Here is a 21350-nt window from a genome sequence, read left to right on the forward strand (position 1 = left end):
AGCAATCCCATGAAAGAGTTACTAAATCTATCTTAGTTTAGGGTAAAATAAGAAATTAGAAAAATCTTGAACAACTGAGCCCATTTCAGTCTTTTGGAACAGGAATTTCTGTCGTCTACTTGCTTTCTTCCTTTCCTTTTGCCCGGAGTATTATCTTTCTCTGTCTTCTCCCATCTTGGAAAAAGGGTGGCAACAGAACAAGGGAGGGGCGAGAACTAAATAGATTCAGCAGCTTCATCCCAGGTAGTTTTTTATTTGTCTCTCTGTTGCCTTAATGGATTTCACACATCTTTTTCCTGTATATTGTTTAGTCTCACCTCCAGAGGTAAACGCTTCTCATACTACAATATTGTCTTACTTTTCACTTTCTGCTGTTTTAATTCATTTCAATAAAGAACTAATGAGCCCACCATTGTACAGAACCACACAAGATGTTATTTGTGTCAAGCATACTTCTTTCCTATAATAAATGTATGTCACAGTTGGGTATGATATAAATATGTAGCTCTACAGCTGTATATATATTCACATGGTTATTTGGATAATAAATTCTACGTACTTGCTGAACTATCATATGAAACCAGCCATACAAGTTTTATTTTGCCTACTGTTGATACTATGGGCTGCTATAGGACATTCTGTCCTCTGTGTTGGGAGCTCACAGATATTTTCTGTCTGGCTTAATACCAGGATTAGGTATGTTTCTCCTAAACACTTTGTGTGTATTTATCTGATGGTTATTGTCAATCTTGTTTCCCTCTCTGCTTTGTCTACTTAATAGCTTCTAAAATTTTGACCCACCTCTCGCAAATAGCCAGTCCTTCACTGTGTGCATTTTGATAAACTCATCATACCTCTGGCCTTATTGTTCTCCTACTTTTATTTTCCAGGCGCTTGATTCCTTCAAATACTGATTTCATATCTTTTGGGTTGTATGTGTTTCTGTAATCTTTTGTGGACACAAGAGTGGGTATAAACTCCCAAATAAATATATTCACTCTGCGTGGGGAGAAGTGACAGGAGGGAACATTCAGCTGGTTAGAGAGAGATGCGAAATTCTTACTGGGGAGCCTTTACAGCAGTAAGCAGAGCTTCAGCCTCCTTTTGTGTCTAAGCTCTGCTATTTCCTGATCCCTTGGGCAAATTTTCTAACCCATCTGAGCCTCAGTTTTCTGATATATAAAACCAGAATACTATTAAGGCATTTGAGAGTTTAGCGCAGTGTCTGACATGCATTCAAGTCATACGTTCACCTCACTTCTTTGAGAGGTGAGGAATAGTTTAGGCAGAGTAGCAGTTACAAAACCATGGTGGTATAGAAGAACGTGCAGTGTCCTGGTACACTAGCAGGGGTAAGGAATGGCCAGGTGTAGGCCACGTGCAAGGTTTATATGAAAATGAGTCTGGACAAGAGCTTCTGGGATGCTTATGTGATGGAGGTGTATACTGAATGCTGCTGAAGCCAGCAACCCAGACAGGAATTTTAAGATAGGGAGTGAGAGAGGCTGCTGTTGATGGTGTGGGGCATGCATTTGTCTTGTGTTACAGTAGAGTAGTCCTGTGGCTTTCAAACTCCTGTGTGCATAAAAGTTACCTGGGGACCTGTTAAAAACAGTTTTCTCAGCCCCACCGCCGGAGTTCCAGACTGAGTAGATGTGAGATGGACCCTAAGAAGCCAATTTAAAAATGGGCATACAGGTGATTCAGGTGGCAGATGCACTTTGAAATGTACTTGGTGGTGCACTGGAATAGTTATTGAGGAAATGCTAACTAAGGGGCAGGCCTGACAAAGTTCAAGGAGAGGGAAGATGGAAGAAAATGACTTCAAAGCAACATGTTTACATTCATTATGAATAACCATTGCACATGCTATAGCTTTGTGTCTTCTGTGCATATGGATAAATGAGCACCAGTCCTATAGATTTTTTTCAAAGATAAACTATAATTAGAATTCATATGATTATTCTATTTGTTAGGTTTGGGACAGCTAGTGATTTGTCCTCATCCTTGAGATCCAGCAGGAGACCAAGGGAAGGGGAAGCCTGTTCAACAGAGAGCAATCAGAGAAAGAAAGGTGCAGCAGCATGAGGTCAGGAAGTGGGAAAGATGGAAGTGGGAAAGGCTGGGAAAAGAGCAGTCAGATCCGATTGGTCAGGAATCTATTTGTGAAGGAACCCAGCCAGTATTTAACCTGCTTTGAAAAAGCTAGACTTCCAGCATTTTTAATTAGTGGATTGCTCGCTTTTGAAATTGTCCAGTTGGGAATACTCAAGTTTTGATGTGTTTTATCTGCCTGCTAATTAGCAGGCTGCTTGGTTGACCATTACTTTTCCTTTTTCCTGTGGACAGAAGATGCATACGAAGGTCTCTTGGTACATTCCAGCTCAAGTCTGGGTTAAAGTGCATAAGGAAAGCTGTATATTTAGTAAGAGTTCTTACTAAATTATAAACAAATTTTAGTACATCTTTTCTCCAACTTCATTCCTTTTGCTGTAGCACAGGGCTTCTCAATCTCAACACAATTTTTATTTGGGGTCAGAACACTAAAAATATATATATTTTTTAGAGACGGGGTCTCAGTTGCGTAGGTTGGAGTGCAGTGGCACAATCGTAGTTCACTGTAACCTTGAACTCCTGAGCTCAAGGGATCCTCCTGCGTCAGCCCCTGCAATTAGTTAGGACTACAGGCATGTTCCACCACATTTGGCTAATTTTAAAAATTTTCGTAGAGACAAAATCTTGCTATGTTTCCCAGGCTGGTCTCAAACTCCTGGCTTCAAGGAATCCTTCTGCTTCAGCCTCCCAATGTGCTGGTATCACAGGTGTGAGCTGCTGTGCCCTGCACAGGGTATTTCTTACTGTGGAGAGCTGTTTTGTGCATTTATGAGACACTTAGTAGCAACTCTTGGCCCCTGTGTGATCAATGCCACTAGCACCACCCAAGTTGTGACAACCAAAAATGTCTCCTGAGTGGCTTTGCCAAATGTCATTTGGGATGCAGAAGGCCCACTGGCCTGGCCGTAGTGTCCTCTCCTCTTTCCTCCAAGTCTCTGCCTACTTTGCATGTTTCAAATCCTCTTTTAAAATTGAAAAGATAAAATGAGTCCAAACAATTTGAAATCTTGTGGTACCTTATAGGGATTCAAATCTGTTCCTCCATTACTTTTTGGCCAAATTCAAGAGGAGAAATCTCTCAAATGAATCCAAGCTGGCTGTTATAGGTGAAAAGAAAGTCAAGATGCGCCAGACTTTTGAAAGCTTGCAGTGGTTGAGAGATTTTGTTATTTATACACTTTTTATTTTGGCTGAAAATATTTGGTTTTTGTTTAAGAATTAAGAGAACCATGTAGGCTACAAAATTTATTTATGTGCGAATCCCAGAGGGTTGTAAGTAGCTTCTTTGTGTGCTTCAGTTCAACATATACAGGATCGGCCAGCATGCTGAGTTGTTAAACAGCAGATCTGGGGAAGGTTTTACACCTTTTCTCTAGGCTTGATGCAGTCCCGAGAGCTTTCTTGACATGCCTTGAAGCTCACAGTGCACTGATTTTAACTGTCCATAGGGGACATCTGTTTGCAGTTTGTGTTATCTTCTGAAGCACCAACTAAAAGGAAGTGAAATAATATTTGTCATTAAAAAAAAGAGAGAGAGAAGTTAATTTAGTGGTAATAACTTAGTTGTTGTTGCTCTTCTATCTCTTAAGATATTCTGAAACACCATGTACTCTACTGTATCCCAAAATAAATCAATTAATTATACTATGATTACTTCTGCTGATAATAAAATAGCAGTAATAATAAAAGGAATGACAGTAGAGCATTAAAAGAATAAACAGTATCACTGAAATGTTAGGAAACACAATAAATGGGATTGTATCTCCTGAACCATAGTTTCACACTTCCTCCTCCACTTCTGTCAGAGGGTGTTTGTGATGGCCGTCTGTTATCAGCCGTGATCAAAATAATGTAACAGTGAAACTTTTTATACTTTTATGAAGGCCCTTTCATCAAAAATCTCATAGCCATTTCTAAATATAGAGCAACTGATCTTTAAAACTCTTTTATGTTTTAAGCAATTAATATGGTAACTTAGCTGTTAGACTTTCCATCCTGCGTATTTGCCATTTGGAGCGTAGATGGAACATTTCGTAATCTACTCAGCATTGAAACTTCGCTGGTATCGAGTTTAGAATTCCAACTTTTCGACAGTTCATGTAGGTCTTTTCACCGTCATCTATCAAAACAAAACATTGCTTTATAATGGAATAACCACATTCATTTCCACATATCAAAGCCCAGATTAAGGATTGCAGGCCAAGTGGTATGTCTAGTTAAAAAAAAAAAAATTGAAAGACAGAGACAGTATTGTCTTAACCTAAAAAATTGTTTTATTTTAAGTCCTAATATCCCTGTAATGTGCTGGTGGAAATAGACTACTGAATACTTTATCAGTCTCATTTTCTGTTACATGTCTGGTGTCTCCTGTGATAAGCCTGGGCTGTGGAACAGAAAGGATCCAAGAGCATTATGGCGAGGATGCTAAAGGTGTTAGTGTGGATATTTACCTTAATTTAACTTTTTTTGGATTAAAGCTGTGTTAGTGTATTTTAAAACTTATTTTATCCAAAAGATTGTAATAAAACTTTAAGTACAGTTTCACATCTATAAAAACTGAGGCTGTCAAACACTGTGAAGGATAGAAGTAATTTTTATGTTCATACCTCTGGTTCCTGAGGGTCCAGTTCATTTCTGCTGTGAATTTAAATGAGTTAATTTAAGTAGATGGGTCAGAAGCCACTATCATCATGGTAGCCCTGTGCCTGGTTCTTAATTAAAGGCAACAGGAGATTAATTTGAAACATTAATTTAAAAGTGCATATACAAAAAGAAAAAAATTACTGCAAGAAAGCCTAAAGAACTTTTCTCTTGTCCCTAGATGTAGAAGACAGAAGTAGCTCAGGGTCCTGGGGGAATGGAGGACATCCAAGCCCGTCCAGGGTAAGTATATCTAATCTTTTCTCCCACAACCAGACATCCCACATATGTAAATTGACAAACAGAAGGTGTGTCTCTCTCTGTTTCTCTCTCTCTCTTTCTCGCACGCACACACACACACACACACACACACACACAGAGTCATGGGCATGCACGTGCATACAAACATACACACATATATGTGCATGCTAAGTTTAATGACGATCAGCTTGACTTTGGAATTTTTTTCCCCATCTCTTATTGAATGCTGTTATTCAATTTGACACCTGTTCCACTTCTGCTAACCAGAAGAAAACTCCTTCATTACATATTTGGTCTTTCTTTTGTCAGTTGTTGATCCATATTACACAATGCTATTTGTTGTAGATGGAAAAACTTTAAAAAAATTCCTAATATCCCTATAATGTATTGGTGTGAACAGACTACGGAATAATCCCAAAGATACAGTATGAGGTTCTGTCCTACTGGTATGATCTACATACTGAATCTGAGTTGATTTCACTTTGTAGACATGTTATCATTCCACCAGTAGGGACTTTGATCACTAGGTGGATCATTCATTTATTTGCTCTCAAGTTTTTGCTATTCTTTTCCACAGTTTTCCTACATGCATTGGTTGTTTCTTGGGGTGTAATAGGAAGACCATGGAATAAGAGTTGGGTGGGTGGTTAGGCACTATGTATTTTTGTATGTATATGATCTTGGGCATGTCATTTCATCTCTTGCGTCCTCATTTTCCTATTTTGCAAAATGAGGAAGTAGAGCCAGAGGATCATCTATGCTTGTTTCTTCCAATTTAAATATTCATGATTTTGTATGAAATTTCTTTAACTGAATCATTGCTAGGTCCTCTAAAATCCATGTCAGCTTTTATGATGTACATATAATGCCCCAGATTAAAAGTACATTTAGTGTACATGGTAAAACCAACATCTCTTCCTCTCCCAACCAGCTATATATAGATGAAGCATTCTGCAGGGAGGGTAACATTTTACTGTAAATGTTCACACAAATTTGGATTGGGGGAAGGTTCCATTTTGGCATAAGAGGTAGGGAAGGTAATCAAGCTGTCAAAATGAGGACATTCCAGCAAGTCAGAGTTAGACATTTCCACCTGTCCTTGGCATTGTGATCCTTAGTCTAGTGTTCAGGGTACAGCAGGATCTCTAAGCTTACCAGTAACTTTGTGAGCCCTTACACCAGCTGTCGCGCTTGACATTCTAATGCTTTATATGGATGGGTTGAGGAAATCTTTCCTCCTCCTCATGTTACAGTCTGCACTTGCAGAAATAAATCCATTCCCCTTGACAGCAAGTGGAGATCATAGAACTCCCCTCAATTGTTTAGTTCATCCAGATTTTCACAATTTCTTATGATTTCTCCATTCAGTACACATGGTACTTTTAATTGTGTTTCAGAAAACAAGGTCTGTTTAGAATCATCTTAATTTAGGATTAAAACTAACTAGCTTTTGGTTTTTGTTAGCTGTCCTGCCATTTTTCTCACGAATATATTGGTGAATAATTTCAAACCAATTTAGTGTAATTTATATTTTCTAAATCCAGAAGTTTGCATGAGACAAATCATTTGTGGCAGATTTATACCCAGGCAGACTTTCAAGGTCTCTCTTTTTTCATCTTAACATGGGGAGAGTGTCTACCTTCCAGCACTGTGCTGAGGATTAAATTAGATAACATATATTAAGCTTTTAGTACACTATCTAGGATGAGGACACTTAATAAGTGATAGTTAGCATTATGCAATGCCTGGTATAGAATGAATGAGTGTACTATGATGGGTATTTGCAATGTAGCCTCTTTTTATAGATCGACATGTTGGCAGAATTAGACTATAGTATCAGTCAAGTTAGTTGTTACACATGAGGAAAGGTGACTGAGAACGGGGTTGCTTGCCTTAAGGTGGAGGGGATGTGTCTTTTCCTAGATCATGCAGCAGCCCTCTTTTTTTGTGTGTGGGCAGATTCTGCCCTTTGACTCACATGCAACCGATACTTCTGAGTAAATTTGACTTAGACTTTATGGGCAGTTCCACCAGCTGAGCAGAATGACTTTCCCCCCTCTCTTTGGTCACTTTATGCGATTTAGTAGACTGAACGTTGAACCATGTAGTATAGATGATTTTAACTCTTTTCTACCATGTAATCAAATTTCCCCATTAAAATTAAGTAACTGGACAGCTTAAAAACATTGTTTTAATTTTAAATTCCCCTTAAAACAATAAACTGATTGTAATAATGAAATATTTCTGTCAAAATTTGTCTTCTTTACAACTGGTTGTTTTTTTGTGACATACTTTGTCCAACTCTAGAAATGCTAATTTATGCTAATGTTTTGATGTTCATATCATAGTTAAATCCTAATATTCTTAACTTTCTTATGTGTTGATTACTTATGTGACAATCTAGTTATCTTACAACCACAATAGTAACTGTAATAAAACATTGAAACTTCAGTATCCTATAATAAAACATTGAAACTTCAGTATCCTAACACCAAATGTTATTGTTTGAATGGCTCTATCTTGGTCTTTGAAAAGCAATTCATTGCATGCTATGCCTAATTTTCCCTTGTGGCACTATTTTGCTTTAATGTGGCCTTATTAAAATAATAATTTTTAACATACGCAATATACTTTATAGGTGTCTGATGTTTTACATACACTATTTAATTTAATCATGTCAACAACCCCATGCAGTTGATACCATTATTATTATTTCTAAGATTTCTCAGCTATTATGAGGAAAAGTTGGACTTCGTAGACTCTAGAGCTTTCTTTTAGCCACTATACCTGTGAAGGTGCAGATTCCTTCTAGTGAAGTTCCAGGGAGCGAATAGTGGACTCCAGTTTTTTTAGGATGGGAGAAGTTTTGGTAGTGGGGCCATGTTTATGTGCTGTTTATTAATATAAAATAACAACTTACACTGTTATTTTATTTACAGAACTATGGAGATGGGACTCCCTATGACCACATGACCAGCAGGGACCTTGGGTCACATGACAATCTCTCTCCACCTTTTGTCAATTCCAGAATACAAAGTAAGACTCATTTTAAATTAACTTACACTTTTTAAATGCTTATGTTTTACTATAGAAGGTAAAACCATGTCCTAGACAGAGGTCCTGCTTTTAGAAATTTGGATATTTAGTCAGTTCACTTGTAATAATCTTAAATTGCAGAGAAGTATTGGCAGTCTGTGTTTGGTAATAGTATATCAGAGATTAAGTTTTACAACCATATGGAATGAAATGCTTTTAGTGATATTGAATCTACGTGGAAATTTTGTTTTCCTTAGACCTAAAGCACGGACCACAGTTTCAATGTTGCATCAGTAGTTTCTGAGTTAAGGTAGATGAAGTCAAAGTGGTGAATATTTAGAATAAAAATATCACTGGGCTTGTTGATTGGCAATGATACATAGTCAGTGTTAACTGTGATTTCTGCTAAAGGGTTGATGAAAATAAATGGTGTTAATGGGCTTAGTGTGCTTAAATCAGAGTAGTGCGTTCAAGTTGAATTGTAAAATCTGGTTGTGTATTTATCAAGGTGTGAACTTTAGTGCTAATGGCCTAGGCAGACCGCGTCCTGCTTTACTAAAGCAAGTTACCTGTTAGTTTGAGCTGTCTGTGAATCTCCAGCATGCCATTCATCCTGGCATCCTCAGCATGTTTTTCTGCTTTTGGCTACCCTGTAGGGACGTTTGTTTAATAGCAGTAACTTGAGCAATGAAAAGATGATTCCTAATGTCTGAAAAGGTCCAATAGCTGGCTGCTTTAGTTTTGATTGAAAAAATGATCTTTGTTCTAGTAAACATGAGTTTTTAACAATATTAGTAAATCTCTCAACCTAGCCAGATTCTCTTGAGAATCTGTCAATAAGTGAAGTTACATTTCTTGGTACAAGCTGTTGGACAACACTCCAAGGAAAACACACAACGGTAATTATATTTTTCTGAGACCATAACTGCAAATGCTTCTAAAGAATGTCATGATTTTAAGCTTTGGAAGCTATACCGGTTACTTCAGGTCCTTGAATCTCGCGTTCTTTGAAAAATCACTGTCAAATCCATCTAAATGGATTTCAGATATTTAACACAAAATAGTCAAAGCAGATAAATAGTAGCAACTTATAGTTAATGGGTTACATCATATGTTCATGCCTTTGAGTGTCTTACCAACTTTGAGAACCACAAGGTTGGTTTTGGTCATAGGATGTTCTTATTTTTGTGTTATTTTTGCCTTCAAAGTAGTAAATCTCATATGTATGTTTTAACATTGTAACTAAAGCAGAAATCCCAGTCCTTTATCAGTTGTTGATAGGAAGGTGCATTGTTTTTTGTTCTCAGGATATGTAGATACAGGTGACTAGATACATTTATCAACTTAGATTCTAAAAGGCAGCTTTTGACTCTTCAGTGTCAATAGTTATGATTTTATATCCAGCACCTTTGCTTTTCTATTCATCTTCACACAACTGCTTAGAATAAAAGATTTATTTGAAAATAGAGTCTTGAGAAGTAGCACTTAAATAATATACTAACTTCCTTAGATCCTAAAATGATCCTCTAATGAGCTAAAGTGAGAAAAATGAATAAATAAATACTCATAGTGAGAAGTTTATGTTTTCTATGTGAAAAAAGTTTTAACTCTAAAGAACAACTTGATAAATTAATATTCCAGAATACACCAAGCAGTACAAACAGATTAAATGATTGTTCTGTTCATGTTTCCTCATGGGCAACTGCTTTACAAATCAAATTAGTTTTTCAATCCAAATAGTATTTAAAATATAAGTGGCCTGACAGTCTAGAGCAGAGAGAGCGGATTCTTTTCACTTGGTTGTTGTTTAGGCTGCAAATCCATGTCAGCCTTGCTCTTTTATCCCGTCTGCCCTCCTTCCCATTAAACTCTTAAATATGGAGACCAAGACAGTCTCCTGCATTGTGATAGGAAATGCTACTATGTCCACGAGGCCCCCACCCACTGTTCCCAATGAAAGGACTTCTCTGTTAGATAAGCTGTCTGGTTTGAAACATGGCTCTTCATTGTTTACAAACTGCTACATTTTCCACCTCAAGCAGATTTTTGCACAGAAAAGAATTGTGCTTGGGCTAAATGGTTTATCTGACATTAACTGGCGCAGTGTCAGACTGAGGTCAGGGAAGTCGCCCTCAGAGCGAGAGGACATGGCGCGGTATGCGAAAAAAAAATGGAAAAGGGAGAAAAAGACATTGAAGCAAGTATGAAATACCTTACAGTTTTATTTAGAGAAGAGCAATTTTTTTTTTTAAGAGAATTCACTCTGATGCTGCATTAAAAACTCTTCCCATCGCTGTAATTTCTCACATCCCAGACGCCTTCTTGATTGGCTTGCGTATCTGAAGTCTAGATTCGGGGAACAAAGATTCTCATTGATTTTGCCCAAGCTGCTGTTTGTTTAAAATGAAACCACTTTTCAGATGAGCCATATTTGGTGTTATGTTACAGCTTTACAAAGAAAAGATAGATCACTTTCAAGAAATTAAGGACAATTAATTTACAAATGGTAATAAAAACAAAGTAAGATCTATTGGTGTAGGGGACAGTTTGAACTCCTAGCATATATGCTGTGTTCTAAGCTGCACTTTGTGTCCAGACCCAGAGCCCATGTTGTGACCTTTGTGGACATTTTCTTTCTACCAAAAGAAGGTAGTAGACTTCAGTATAAGTGTTGGACAACACTCCAGTCTCCACTTTCAGAATCTTAACTGGTTTTCGTTAAAAGTGCAAAGTATTTCTTTCTGTTTCAAAGACTTAATTCTACCGTGATGTCGCATCAGGGTAAAAGCTATAGCATCAGAAATAAATCAGCCACTTTATTGGAGCAGATTCTCTATTGTCAAATCAATCAAGCCTGTGACTGAATTAGGCGTCTGCTACAGAAATAAGTGACACTAATTTTACAGGAAAGAGTTATTAACTGTAGATGACCTGATTTTTTTTTTCTTTTTTCTTTTTGGTAAACTGTTCATTTAGTAAGGTTTTATTTTATTGCAAAGAAAGAAAAAAGTATACTCTTTCTCTTTGAGAGTGGATTGTTATTAATTATGTATTTTGTTCTTTATGGCAGTATACAATTTTAGAGAAATGATAACAGGCATTGCTAGTATATTTGTTTATAAGCTCTTTTATGGTAACGAAACCCATTATTACAACTCTGAACTTCTTGATTTCACATGAATGGTTTTGCATTTTACAGATTTTTAAACATAATACTTCTATTTGGCACTGAAATTCCAAAACTCAGTTCATTTGTGTCTCTATTTCAAATTTATGCAAAGTGGGATGTAAGTTATAAGAGTAATAAAGTGTTTTAGCCTAGGCAACATGATGAAACCTCATCTCTACCAAAAATATAAAAACTTAGCCAGGCGTGGTGGCACGCATCTGTGGTCCCAACTACTTGGGAGGCCAAGGAAGGAGGATCTCTTGAGCTCAGGGGGCGGAGGTTGCAGTGGGCTGACATCATGCCATTGCACCCCAACCTGGGCAACAGAGTGAGATCCCATCTCAAAAGTAATAAAATGTGTTAATTTATTCTTTTTGAAATAAGCTTGTGTGTGTGGAAAAATAGCACTATTTGATAGTTTGTGAATCCCTAAAGTAAAATAACCAAAACACCCATGTGTGGTTATACATGCATGGACACACATGTACACCCACACACCCGATGTATGTATCGTGCTAGAAGAATTAATGACATTTCTTGGTTTATAAGATTGTTCTGTGTTCCTGTCTGTGGTTATACTTGTCATACAGGGTTTTAGTGGTTGATATTTGTAAATCTGTTAAAGAAAAGCCTAACTAACAGAAACAGAAAACAAGCTCCTACATTGTTTAAAAATAGGTGTGAATAGCCTTTCTGTTGGTTTCGATGTTGGCAGGGCTGAGAGATGTGAGTACTGACTGTCTGCATTGACCAATTCATATACTTTTACCTGACATTTACTAAGAACTCACTCATTGCTTTCATTGTGTAGATACATGCCAGGTTACATTTTGCCTTAGTTGAAATTCCATGCATTGTTTTATATCTGGAGAAAATAAATCATTTCTTCCTTATGATTGCCTATCATTATTAATGATTGTAATGTACACTGGACCTATTGGAAACTCGTTCATTGCAGTTCTTAAACGATGTGATGAAACCTTCCTAGGTGGTCAGTTGGATAGTTTTCAGAGTATGCTAATGGTAGAAAGGGTCCATGAGTGTAACTCCTGTGTTTTTTTTTTTTTTTTTTTTTTTTTTTTGAGACGGAGTCTGGCTCTGTCGCCCAGGCTGGAGTGCAGTGGCCGGATCTCAGCTCACTGCAAGCTCTGCCTCTCGGGTTTAAGCTATTCTCCTGCCTCAGCCTCCGGAGTAGCTGGGACTACAGGCGCCCACCACCTCGCCTGGCTAGTTTTTTGTACTTTTTAGTAGAGACGGGGTTTCACCGTGTTAGCCAGGATGGTCTCGATCTTCTGACCTCGTGATCCGCCCGTCTCGGCCTCCCAAAGTGCTGGGATTACAGGCTTGAGCCACCGCGCCCGGCCAACTCCTGTGTTTTTTAAGAGGGTTATTTATATGCTATAGAATAGTTTGAAAATCCTGGCGAGAAGTATATGGAAAGAATATGCACTTAAAAAAAGAAAACTTTTTTTTTCCCTTTGTCAAGCACTAAACTTTTGCAGGTAATTGTCCAAATATTTTTACAATGGTAGACAATATATTTTCTAGCTAAAACTATTTGATCCAAGGAAGGAGCTAAGCATTCCATTTTCCTTTTATTATTCCAGAGCATCGATTGAAAACTGAGGATAAGTGAGCAAGTTGCCCCATAAAATTACATACATGGCATTTGTGACTGAAGGGTGTGAAAAGTGATACTTTTGTACACTTGGCTACAGCTTAGTTCAGCATCAGGGGCTATGCTTTCACATGGCCCATTTTGAATGGTTCAGTTTCCTTACTGTGGTATTTGGTACTAGTCCTACTCATGGTACTTTCTCAGAGCATTAAATAATTTACCACCATAGAGTAAATGGTTTCTAACGTAGCTCAGTGGAACATTTTACTGCTGGATTAGATTGAGGTTTCAGGCAGAACTGAAGAAAGCTGCTGGCTTACAGGATGACCTTTGAATCTCATCTGGGTTAGCGGTTGATATTTTGATTTGGTTACTGTGGTCATATTGTGACAGCTGCTAGCTCATTATAATTCGGTTCCACTGCTCCGTTTGCCTAGCAGGAATATTTAGGTTTGTATTACTTTAGAGTGTTTATGGCTACCCTGAGTTTAGCCCAGCATAAAGGTGAAGTGTTGTGAGTGTTTTCAAATCCCAGTGGCAGAAGCGGATGCCACAGTCTTCTTGTAAAACAGCAAATGTGAGTACATGCTAATACAGGGAGTTTTACTCTTCATTGTAAAACAGAGAATAAGCAATGAATCAGCTTTTACTAGGAAAACTGTTTTTGGAAGCCTTAATGTACAAAGGAAAAGCAAGACTACAAAGAAACATAATTTTTCAAAGCATGAATGAGATGTTACCTGACTTCGTGGTCAGATATTTTATTCTGTGCAGAAGTGTGAGTATTAGAAAATAGCAAAACCTGTAAAATAATGGCAATCATTTGATGTTTGAAAGTTCCAAAGGTCAAATAATCTTTAGTAACTTCATAAGAACGGAACTGTGAATATAGATGTCAGCTCTAGAAATTTTAGTTTGCTTTTTAAATGCAGCAGGCCTTTTTGCTAGTTCATTAGTTAGGGACATCGTGGCCTTTTTTTTTTTTTTTAATGACGCTTTTCCGCTTGAGGTTATCTCAGTGTCAGCTCTTAGGTATTAGACTTATAATGTGGCACAAGTAATTTCTGAGCGAAGAAATTATTAATTGTGGTCTTATTTGATTTTACTTTGGGAATTTTGATTTTTTAAATGTTAAATTTAAAATGTCCTCCTGAAATATTAACAAGTATTACTCGTTTGAACCTCATCCTTGGTGTTATTAGCAATCCTGATTGTTGAGCTAAGGCTGGTAGTCAGGAGTCAGGAGAACTGAGTTTTTTTCTTCTACTTCTTCTATTCTTCTTCTCCTTCTTTTTCTTTTCTTTTTCTTTCTGTCTTTTTGTTTTTGTTTTTGTTTTTTTGAGATAGTCTCTCTCTGTTGCCCAGGCTGGAGTTCAGTAGGATGATCTCTGAAGCCTCAACTTCCTGGGCTCAGGTGAGCCTTCCACCTTAGCCTCCTGAGCAGCTGGGACTACAGCTGTGCACCACCACATCTGGCTAATTTTTGTATTTTTAGTAGGGACGGGGTTTTACCATGTTGGCTAGGCTGGTCTTGAACTCCTGACCTGAAGTGATCTGCCTGCTTCAGTCTCCCAAAGCGCTGGGATTACAGGCATGAGCCACCACGCCCAGTCAAGGATTGAGTTTTCTATTCTGTTTTGCTACAGCTGCCTGTGGGTCCTCTGGTCAGGTCGTTTTCACATCTTTAGATTGAGGCAGGAACAGCTCTTTAGGTGATCTCTGAGGTAGTTTTATCATCTAATGGCCCGTTGATCTTTCAGATACGTCATTTTATCCTTATACTATATTTTCTCTTTGGAGATGTTTTATTGTTCTTTCTCATCCATTCATCTCTATTTTATGAATACCTTCAAGTGACTTTGCCAGTGATGTGTTTTCCAAATGTAATTCTTTAAAGCCTAACTAAAATAAATATTCCTTTTGTAGCTCAGCTGATTCCAGATCTATAGCTAAGGAATTGGATTGGTTGGGGATAATAAAATAATAACTTATTAAGTTGAGTCACCAGGAGAAAAGTGCTGTGCATAGATCAGTATTTGGCATAGAGGTTGTAGGACCTCAATAAATGACTGTCGAGTGAATTAGGGAATTAGATAGATAGGGTTTAAACGTTGAATGAAAAGCCCATACATTAAAGTTAGGCTTATACCTTACTGTACCAAGAAGAAGACCTTAAACCAGAGCCAGTCATATAGAAATTCATGTTTTATTCTATAGGACTATATCCTTGACTGGACAAAATATTCTGCCAAAATAGGAAACGGACCATATTACAATGTGGCCTATTTCAGTTTTCAGTACACCACAGATTATTTTATGTATAAGCAGAAATAAGTAAAATCAATAATATTTTAGGTCGAGCACAGTGGCTCATGCCTGTAATCCCAGCACTTTGGGAGGCCAAGATGGAAGGATTGCTTGAACCCAAGTGTTAGAGACCAGCCTGGGCAATATAGCAAGATCCTGTCTCTGTAGATAATAAAAAAATTAGCCGGGTGTGGTTTTATGCACTAGTGGTCCCAGCCAGTGAGAAGGCTCAGGTGGAAGGACTGCTGGAGCCTGGGAGGTTGAGATCACCACAGTGAGCTGAGATTGTGCCACTATATTCCAGCCTGGGTGACAGAGGGAGACCCCATTGCTAATAATAATTATTATTATTATAATTATAATAAATATTTTGAAAGGCCATTGAAAAAAGTTGTGTTTCTGGTATTCAGCTAAGATAACTGATTTCCTATTGTCCAGTTGGAGTACATTTCCATCCTTTCTCATTGGTCTTGTTTCCTTTCTAGCCTACTCTGTGATATAGCACGGTTAATGCTGTGATCCTCAAACACGTTTAGAGTCAGACTAGGTTTACTAAACCAAGTCTTATAACATTTAGAAGAATTTCTAACCAGAAAAATGTTACTTGAAAACTATGGCCAACAGAGATGTATAGACCTTCTAAATACCTGGGGAAGATTTCTCACATAGAAAGTTATTGACCCAAACAGAAGATAAATCATTTAAGCTTCACATAAAAGTAAAAAGCAGTTTGTATCAGGTAGGAATGCTTTTGCTTCGAAGTAATGGAAAATGTGACTAATGGTAGCTTAAGAATAATTTTTCTCATTCTAGAAGTCTAGTGGTAGGCCCCTGCTGGAAGTGGTTTGCAGCTCAGTGATGTCAGGGCTGATGGCTCTGTGATTCTGTTCTTCCCTTCATTGTCTCAAGATGGGGATCACAGCTTCTGGTGTCTTCAGGTTTGATGCAGACAGAAGGGGAAGGGTGAGTTGAGCAGTGTCTCCCAACCACACTGCTTCCCTAGGATACAGCCCATCTCCAATTGCAGAGGTTGGGGCAGGGCTGGGAATGCAGCCTGGGAAATAGACAGGAGAGAAGGGAGTCAGGGATTCATACTGGGCTTACTGACTTGCAGTGTTCAATTCACACTTTAATTTTTTTAAGAGAAAAATACATAATTTTCTATTTAATAATTTTGAAAATTAAGAACAAAGCCCTAACTTTCATGTAATAAAAAAACATATAAAAAGATGTCTCAACTGTAATTTCCAGTCAGCAAATTAGAGAGGAAGATGGAGGAGGAAAAAAGATATTGTAGAGAGGAAGGTGGAGAAAGTCCAGGCATGACGTCTTGCATGGGAAGGAGTGTGAGGCCTACTGTTTGCATCTCACCTTCAAGGCCTGTGCCTTCATTGTCTTAAGCCTTTGAGCAAGGCAGCAACCAGCCAAAGCCAGCTCTCCTTACCTCTGCTTTCCCCAGAACCTTCTCTTTTAGGTCTCTGGCTTGACTTCCTGCCAGCCTGTCCAGGGCACCCTTGTTACGCAATAGGCCTGTAGCTCCAGTCACCACCCTTTTCTCCAGTCCCCTGGGTGGTCTTTGGCAGAGCCAAAGACCAGGCTTTACTCCCAGTGCCTCCTACTGCACCCATCCAGAGCAGGCCTGGCACCCTGGAGCACGTCCCTGGGACATGCTGCTACAAGCGACAGACAGAGATCTTTCTCCTGGACCATTGCCCAAACAGTTTCCAGGGAACTTACCTCCAGCAACCTGCCATGTCACCGTGAAACACTCAGACAAGAATACCTGCTGCCTGGGGGAGAAAACCCTCTACTTTCTTTTAATATGTACACAATTGCAGTTGTTGATTTTTAATGTGAGGATTAGGTGCAGCCAAAAGACATTTAGTTTTAGACAACATGCCACGACTGGATGAAATTGTGAGAGTTAGATCCATCTTTTGTCCACAAGTTTCCCAACTCTATTGAACAGTCTCATGCCATGAATCAGACACATTGAAACAGAGGCACGGGGAAGGACCATCTATCATTAAAGGTAACCAGGATGTGAAATAAACAGTGCTGCTTTTATTTAGTAGAAAAAGTTTTTCTCTAGGTTTTTTATTTTTATTTATTTTCATGTTTTTATTTACTTACTTTCTTTTTAGACACAGAGTCTCACTCTGTCACCCAGGCTGGAGTACAGTGATGTGATTATAGCTCACTGCATCTTCAAACACCTAGGCTCAAGTGATCCTCCTGCTTTAGCCTCCCAAAGTTCTGGGATTACAGGTGTGAGCCACTGGGCCCGGCCAATTCTCTAAGTCTTTCCTTGGGAAAATACTTTATTTGAATTTTGCATAAGCCCTGTACTTAAAATGTGTCTGTGACAGTATTAACCAGTACCCTACTTCTTGACTGGATCTTGGGCGGCAGGGGTGCAATTAAATACTTTGCATTTCTCAAACCTCTCATTACTCCATGGCTCCAGGAGAATAACGTCAGTATAGTTATAGTGAACCTCACATCCTTGAAAGTTATGTGTCCTTCTTAAGTGCTGTATTCATCCTCAATAAAAATAAGACTGCTTTCTTTGTTCATGTTATACATCCTTAGAACCAAAGAAGCAAAGGAGCTGTGTTGAGCACTGCAAGTCTTACAAGGTGTCATGGGACAGTGGATTCTAGGTCTTCAGGGGTCACTTCAGCATAATTCTTGGCTTTTCACTTCCTAGTGATGGGTGATGGGACATTGGGCAAATTTCTTCTGAGCCCTCATTTTCTGGTTTCCCAGGTGAGGACAGGGATGCCAGCCTGGCCCACCCCTCCCAGGCTCACTGTGAAAGGTGAGGTGACATGATACACTTTGTAACCACTGTGCTCTGCATTGCGAGGCTACACACTGCCCATCTGTCATTTTTGTCTGGGTAATGAATGGAAAAATCTATAGACTTTGGGGTTTTGGGTGGTAGCAGTTTTAAAATACCTATACCTTCTAAGGAGATTGGAACAGAAGGCAGGAGCAGGTGGAGGTAGTATAGAATGTTCAGTTCTGTAAACATCAAGACCAAAATGAAAAGGCGTCTTTTTTAGCCAGTCCACAAAACAGTAATCCTATAAAATAAGTACCTCTTTAGGGACAGCTGTGTTGGATTCAGATGCTCCCTTTTGTGAAATATTTGCCTTCAGCCATGTTTCTCTCCATTTTAAATGTTCTCAAGTTTCATCTTTAAACACAAGGCCAAGAACGCCCTGGTGTGGTGTTTGAGTGGTGAGTCTAGGGAGAACCCATGGACAAATGCAGATTTTTTTGCTTGTGTTGTAGGTCATCTGAATAATGGAGTCACTACAAGGTATGATGGTTTTCATCAAGGAGATAGTTTTACAAATACCTTCCATGTGCTCAGGAATGTTTTGGAGACAGTCCTATTCCACTTCATTTCTTTCTTCTTCACAGATGCTTGGTATAGACTGTTGCCTCTGTATATGGGATTATTCTCTCATTCCCCTTACTCACAGACGCTTGGTATAGAATGTTGCGTCTGTATTGGATTATTCTCCAATTCCCCTTACTCTTAAGAGTTTTTGAATCCAAAGGAAGCACGTTTTGTTTTGAGTAAAAGGAGGCGTTCAGTGGATCTCATTTTCTTTTCTTTTGCAGAATATCAGGCCTAGGAACCAACAATTGCAAAATATATGGAGCATAGATTGAGATTAAATTAAATTTATTTCTAAGTGGTTAGTAGACACAGCTCACACATTTTTCGTCGTCTTGATGATTGCTTATTGATCACTTCTTAATTCCTCGACACATTAATAGGAAAAATTATAAGGAAGCATCATTTGAAAGTGGTATAAAATACAGCTGGTTATATTGTTTATGTTTAAGATAAAACATTTAAAGCTTTCATGTAAATTGAAAATGCCACAAGAGAACTAACATGGGGGAAGTGGTGGATGGTGGACCTAGCAGAGCACTGTTGTCAGCTGGGCATTGCTGTGAGCACCAGATCACCACTCTCCAGTTCTGTGACCTTGGGCAAGTTTCTTTAGCACTGTGATGAAATGTCTCATCTAAGTAAGTTGCCCTGTGTTTAAATAAAATAACATAAAGCCACCTGGCCCTAAAATTCAGTTAATGCAAATTATTATTACACCTACTATTATGTTATCTACTCCGTTTTTCTGTTCATCGGGTCCAATCAGCTTGGCAAAAGTGATATGCAAACTTGAGCATCATGTAGTGAATTCTGGCAGAATGTGGAAGTGATTAATTAAATGCCACCCCCTCGTGGGCCATATTAAAGCTGAATGAAAATAGAAAGTGTGTAATATCTGATAACATTTGGTGGAGAAGGGGGAGACAGAAAAAGTGAAGGATAAGAGAAAAGGAGACACATATAAAGCTAATTTTAGAGCGATAGATCACAAAGTAAGATTTTCTAGCCTTGTATTACTAGCATTGGCTTGGCTTTCTGAGTCTTGAAATTACTAGATTACTAATTGGTAATGGCTTTTCCTCACCTTGGCTGTTCAGACCAAGCTGTACTCGTAACAGCCCAGTAGCCAAATCTGAATGCCTCGGATATAAGCATAAACTCTTTATGTGTAACTGATTGCACTTAATTGGGCAATACCGAATCATGGAAGAAAATGTATTAGTGACCCTGTCTCCTTCAGAACTTTCAGAGTAATTGGAAATGAGCCTAATATCCGTGTTTTTGAAAGCTTTAACAATTGGTCTACTGACAGGATTAAATTCATACTTTATATGGTGTGTGTGTTTTTTCATGCATAAATTTTTTTCCTTATTTATTGATGGTTTTACAAATATTATTTGGAAATTGAGATGCAGTGAGCACAGATCTTTTAAATAACTTGGCAGACTGCCTCAGTAGCTGTGGATGATCCCTGTTAGCTAGAGAAAAACCAGGAAAAAAAAAAAAACCCAACCTGGTAAACAATAGTTTACAAAATGATCTTTGTGTGATTTTGAACAAGCTGTTTTTCATTTTAATCTCAGTTTCCTTATTTCTGTTACTGACCTAACTCATAGAGATGTGGCCAGGGGAGGGTGGGCAAGCTCTCTGAATTTTTTTGTTTCTCCTGAAATAAAACAATTCTAAATATACATACTTTTGTGTGATTACATTTTCCATTTTTCGCAAAGCCCTAGGTATAGTTTGAGCACCAATTGAAAATAAAAGCAAGCCACCTTCTCCCCATCTTTTCAAGGTATTTTAATAGTTAATGAGATTTTGCCCCTTACCCTCATGAGTTTCATTTGGTTCTGAAATAAAAATTTACGGCTGTTCTCTCAGCTGAGCTGATACTAGTTTAAGAGTGGAATTGAGTTCACACCTGCTCTGGCATAAAAAGCCTCTATGTGACTTCTTTAAAATATTCACAGAGCAGAATAAGAGAGAGTACTCACTATCTCTACAATTGTAATAACTACACAGTAATGTTACTTGCAAGCACTTTAGAGAAGCTGCTCTATAAATTGACTCTAATCTGCTGATATTGTCCATAGATAGATGCCTCCCCTAAGTCACCTGTGTTCCTCAAGGTGGAATGCGGTTGTGGAAATGCAGTTGGTTTGTGTAGGCAGTGGGTCTACATTAACACTGTAAAGTGTACGTATGGGAAAATCTTTGCATTTGCTAGGCCATTTAGCCGTTCAAGACATGGTCCGTTAGTCAGGCAGCATACAATGGGTTTTCTGAGTGTTCTGGTTAAGGAGCAGGATGTGTAAAGTAGTATACATTTAGGCGGATAATTAATAATTAGTGTAGGCTTGTAAGGCTGTAATAGAATATATAAATTTCAGCACCTGTTAAAGTTTTATCAGAGCAGATCACCTTTCCTTACTGCGAGGGAATATTCCTGCCTGTAGAAAAATAAAGTGCTCCCACTACACGTGAAAAACCTTTATGATGAAAGGAGGACTGGTTTTTATAACAGATATTATTTTCTATGGTCACTGTGATTAGGTGACATTTTAGCAGTCACATTTAAAGAGCGTTCCTAGACAATAGTATTTTGTAGGGGTTTGCCTGTAGGTGGCAAAACACTGCATAGAAACAATATTTTAGTGCATTCTAATAGTCAGATACAGTTTACTTGTCAAAAAATCCACCTACCCCCCACTTCTCCCCCCCACAAAACAATAGGGTTGTTCATTTGATAAGTTCATCACAAGTAAATACTCAGAGCGAAAGCCTTTTCT

At 38.3% G+C, this 21350-nt stretch overlaps 1 protein-coding gene across 13 annotated transcripts in view; it reads left to right on the plus strand.

Annotated features, from left to right (window-relative positions):
* Positions 1 to 21350, plus strand: part of TCF4 (transcription factor 4) — a 366252-nt gene that overhangs the window by 120073 nt on the left and 224829 nt on the right. For 12 of the 13 annotated variants that reach the window (XM_008014004.3, XM_073006280.1, XM_008014010.3 and 9 more), the window contains 2 exons: positions 4937 to 4998; positions 7956 to 8052. The exons of the other annotated variant lie outside the window; for it this stretch is intronic. In XM_008014004.3, coding sequence (XP_008012195.3) covers positions 4937 to 4998; positions 7956 to 8052 — 159 coding nt within the window. The remainder of the gene's footprint in view (positions 1 to 4936; positions 4999 to 7955; positions 8053 to 21350) is intronic. 13 annotated transcript variants of the gene reach the window in all.

Source organism: Chlorocebus sabaeus, chromosome 18, assembly GCF_047675955.1.
Source record: "Chlorocebus sabaeus isolate Y175 chromosome 18, mChlSab1.0.hap1, whole genome shotgun sequence".
Taxonomy (NCBI): Eukaryota; Metazoa; Chordata; class Mammalia; order Primates; family Cercopithecidae; genus Chlorocebus; species Chlorocebus sabaeus.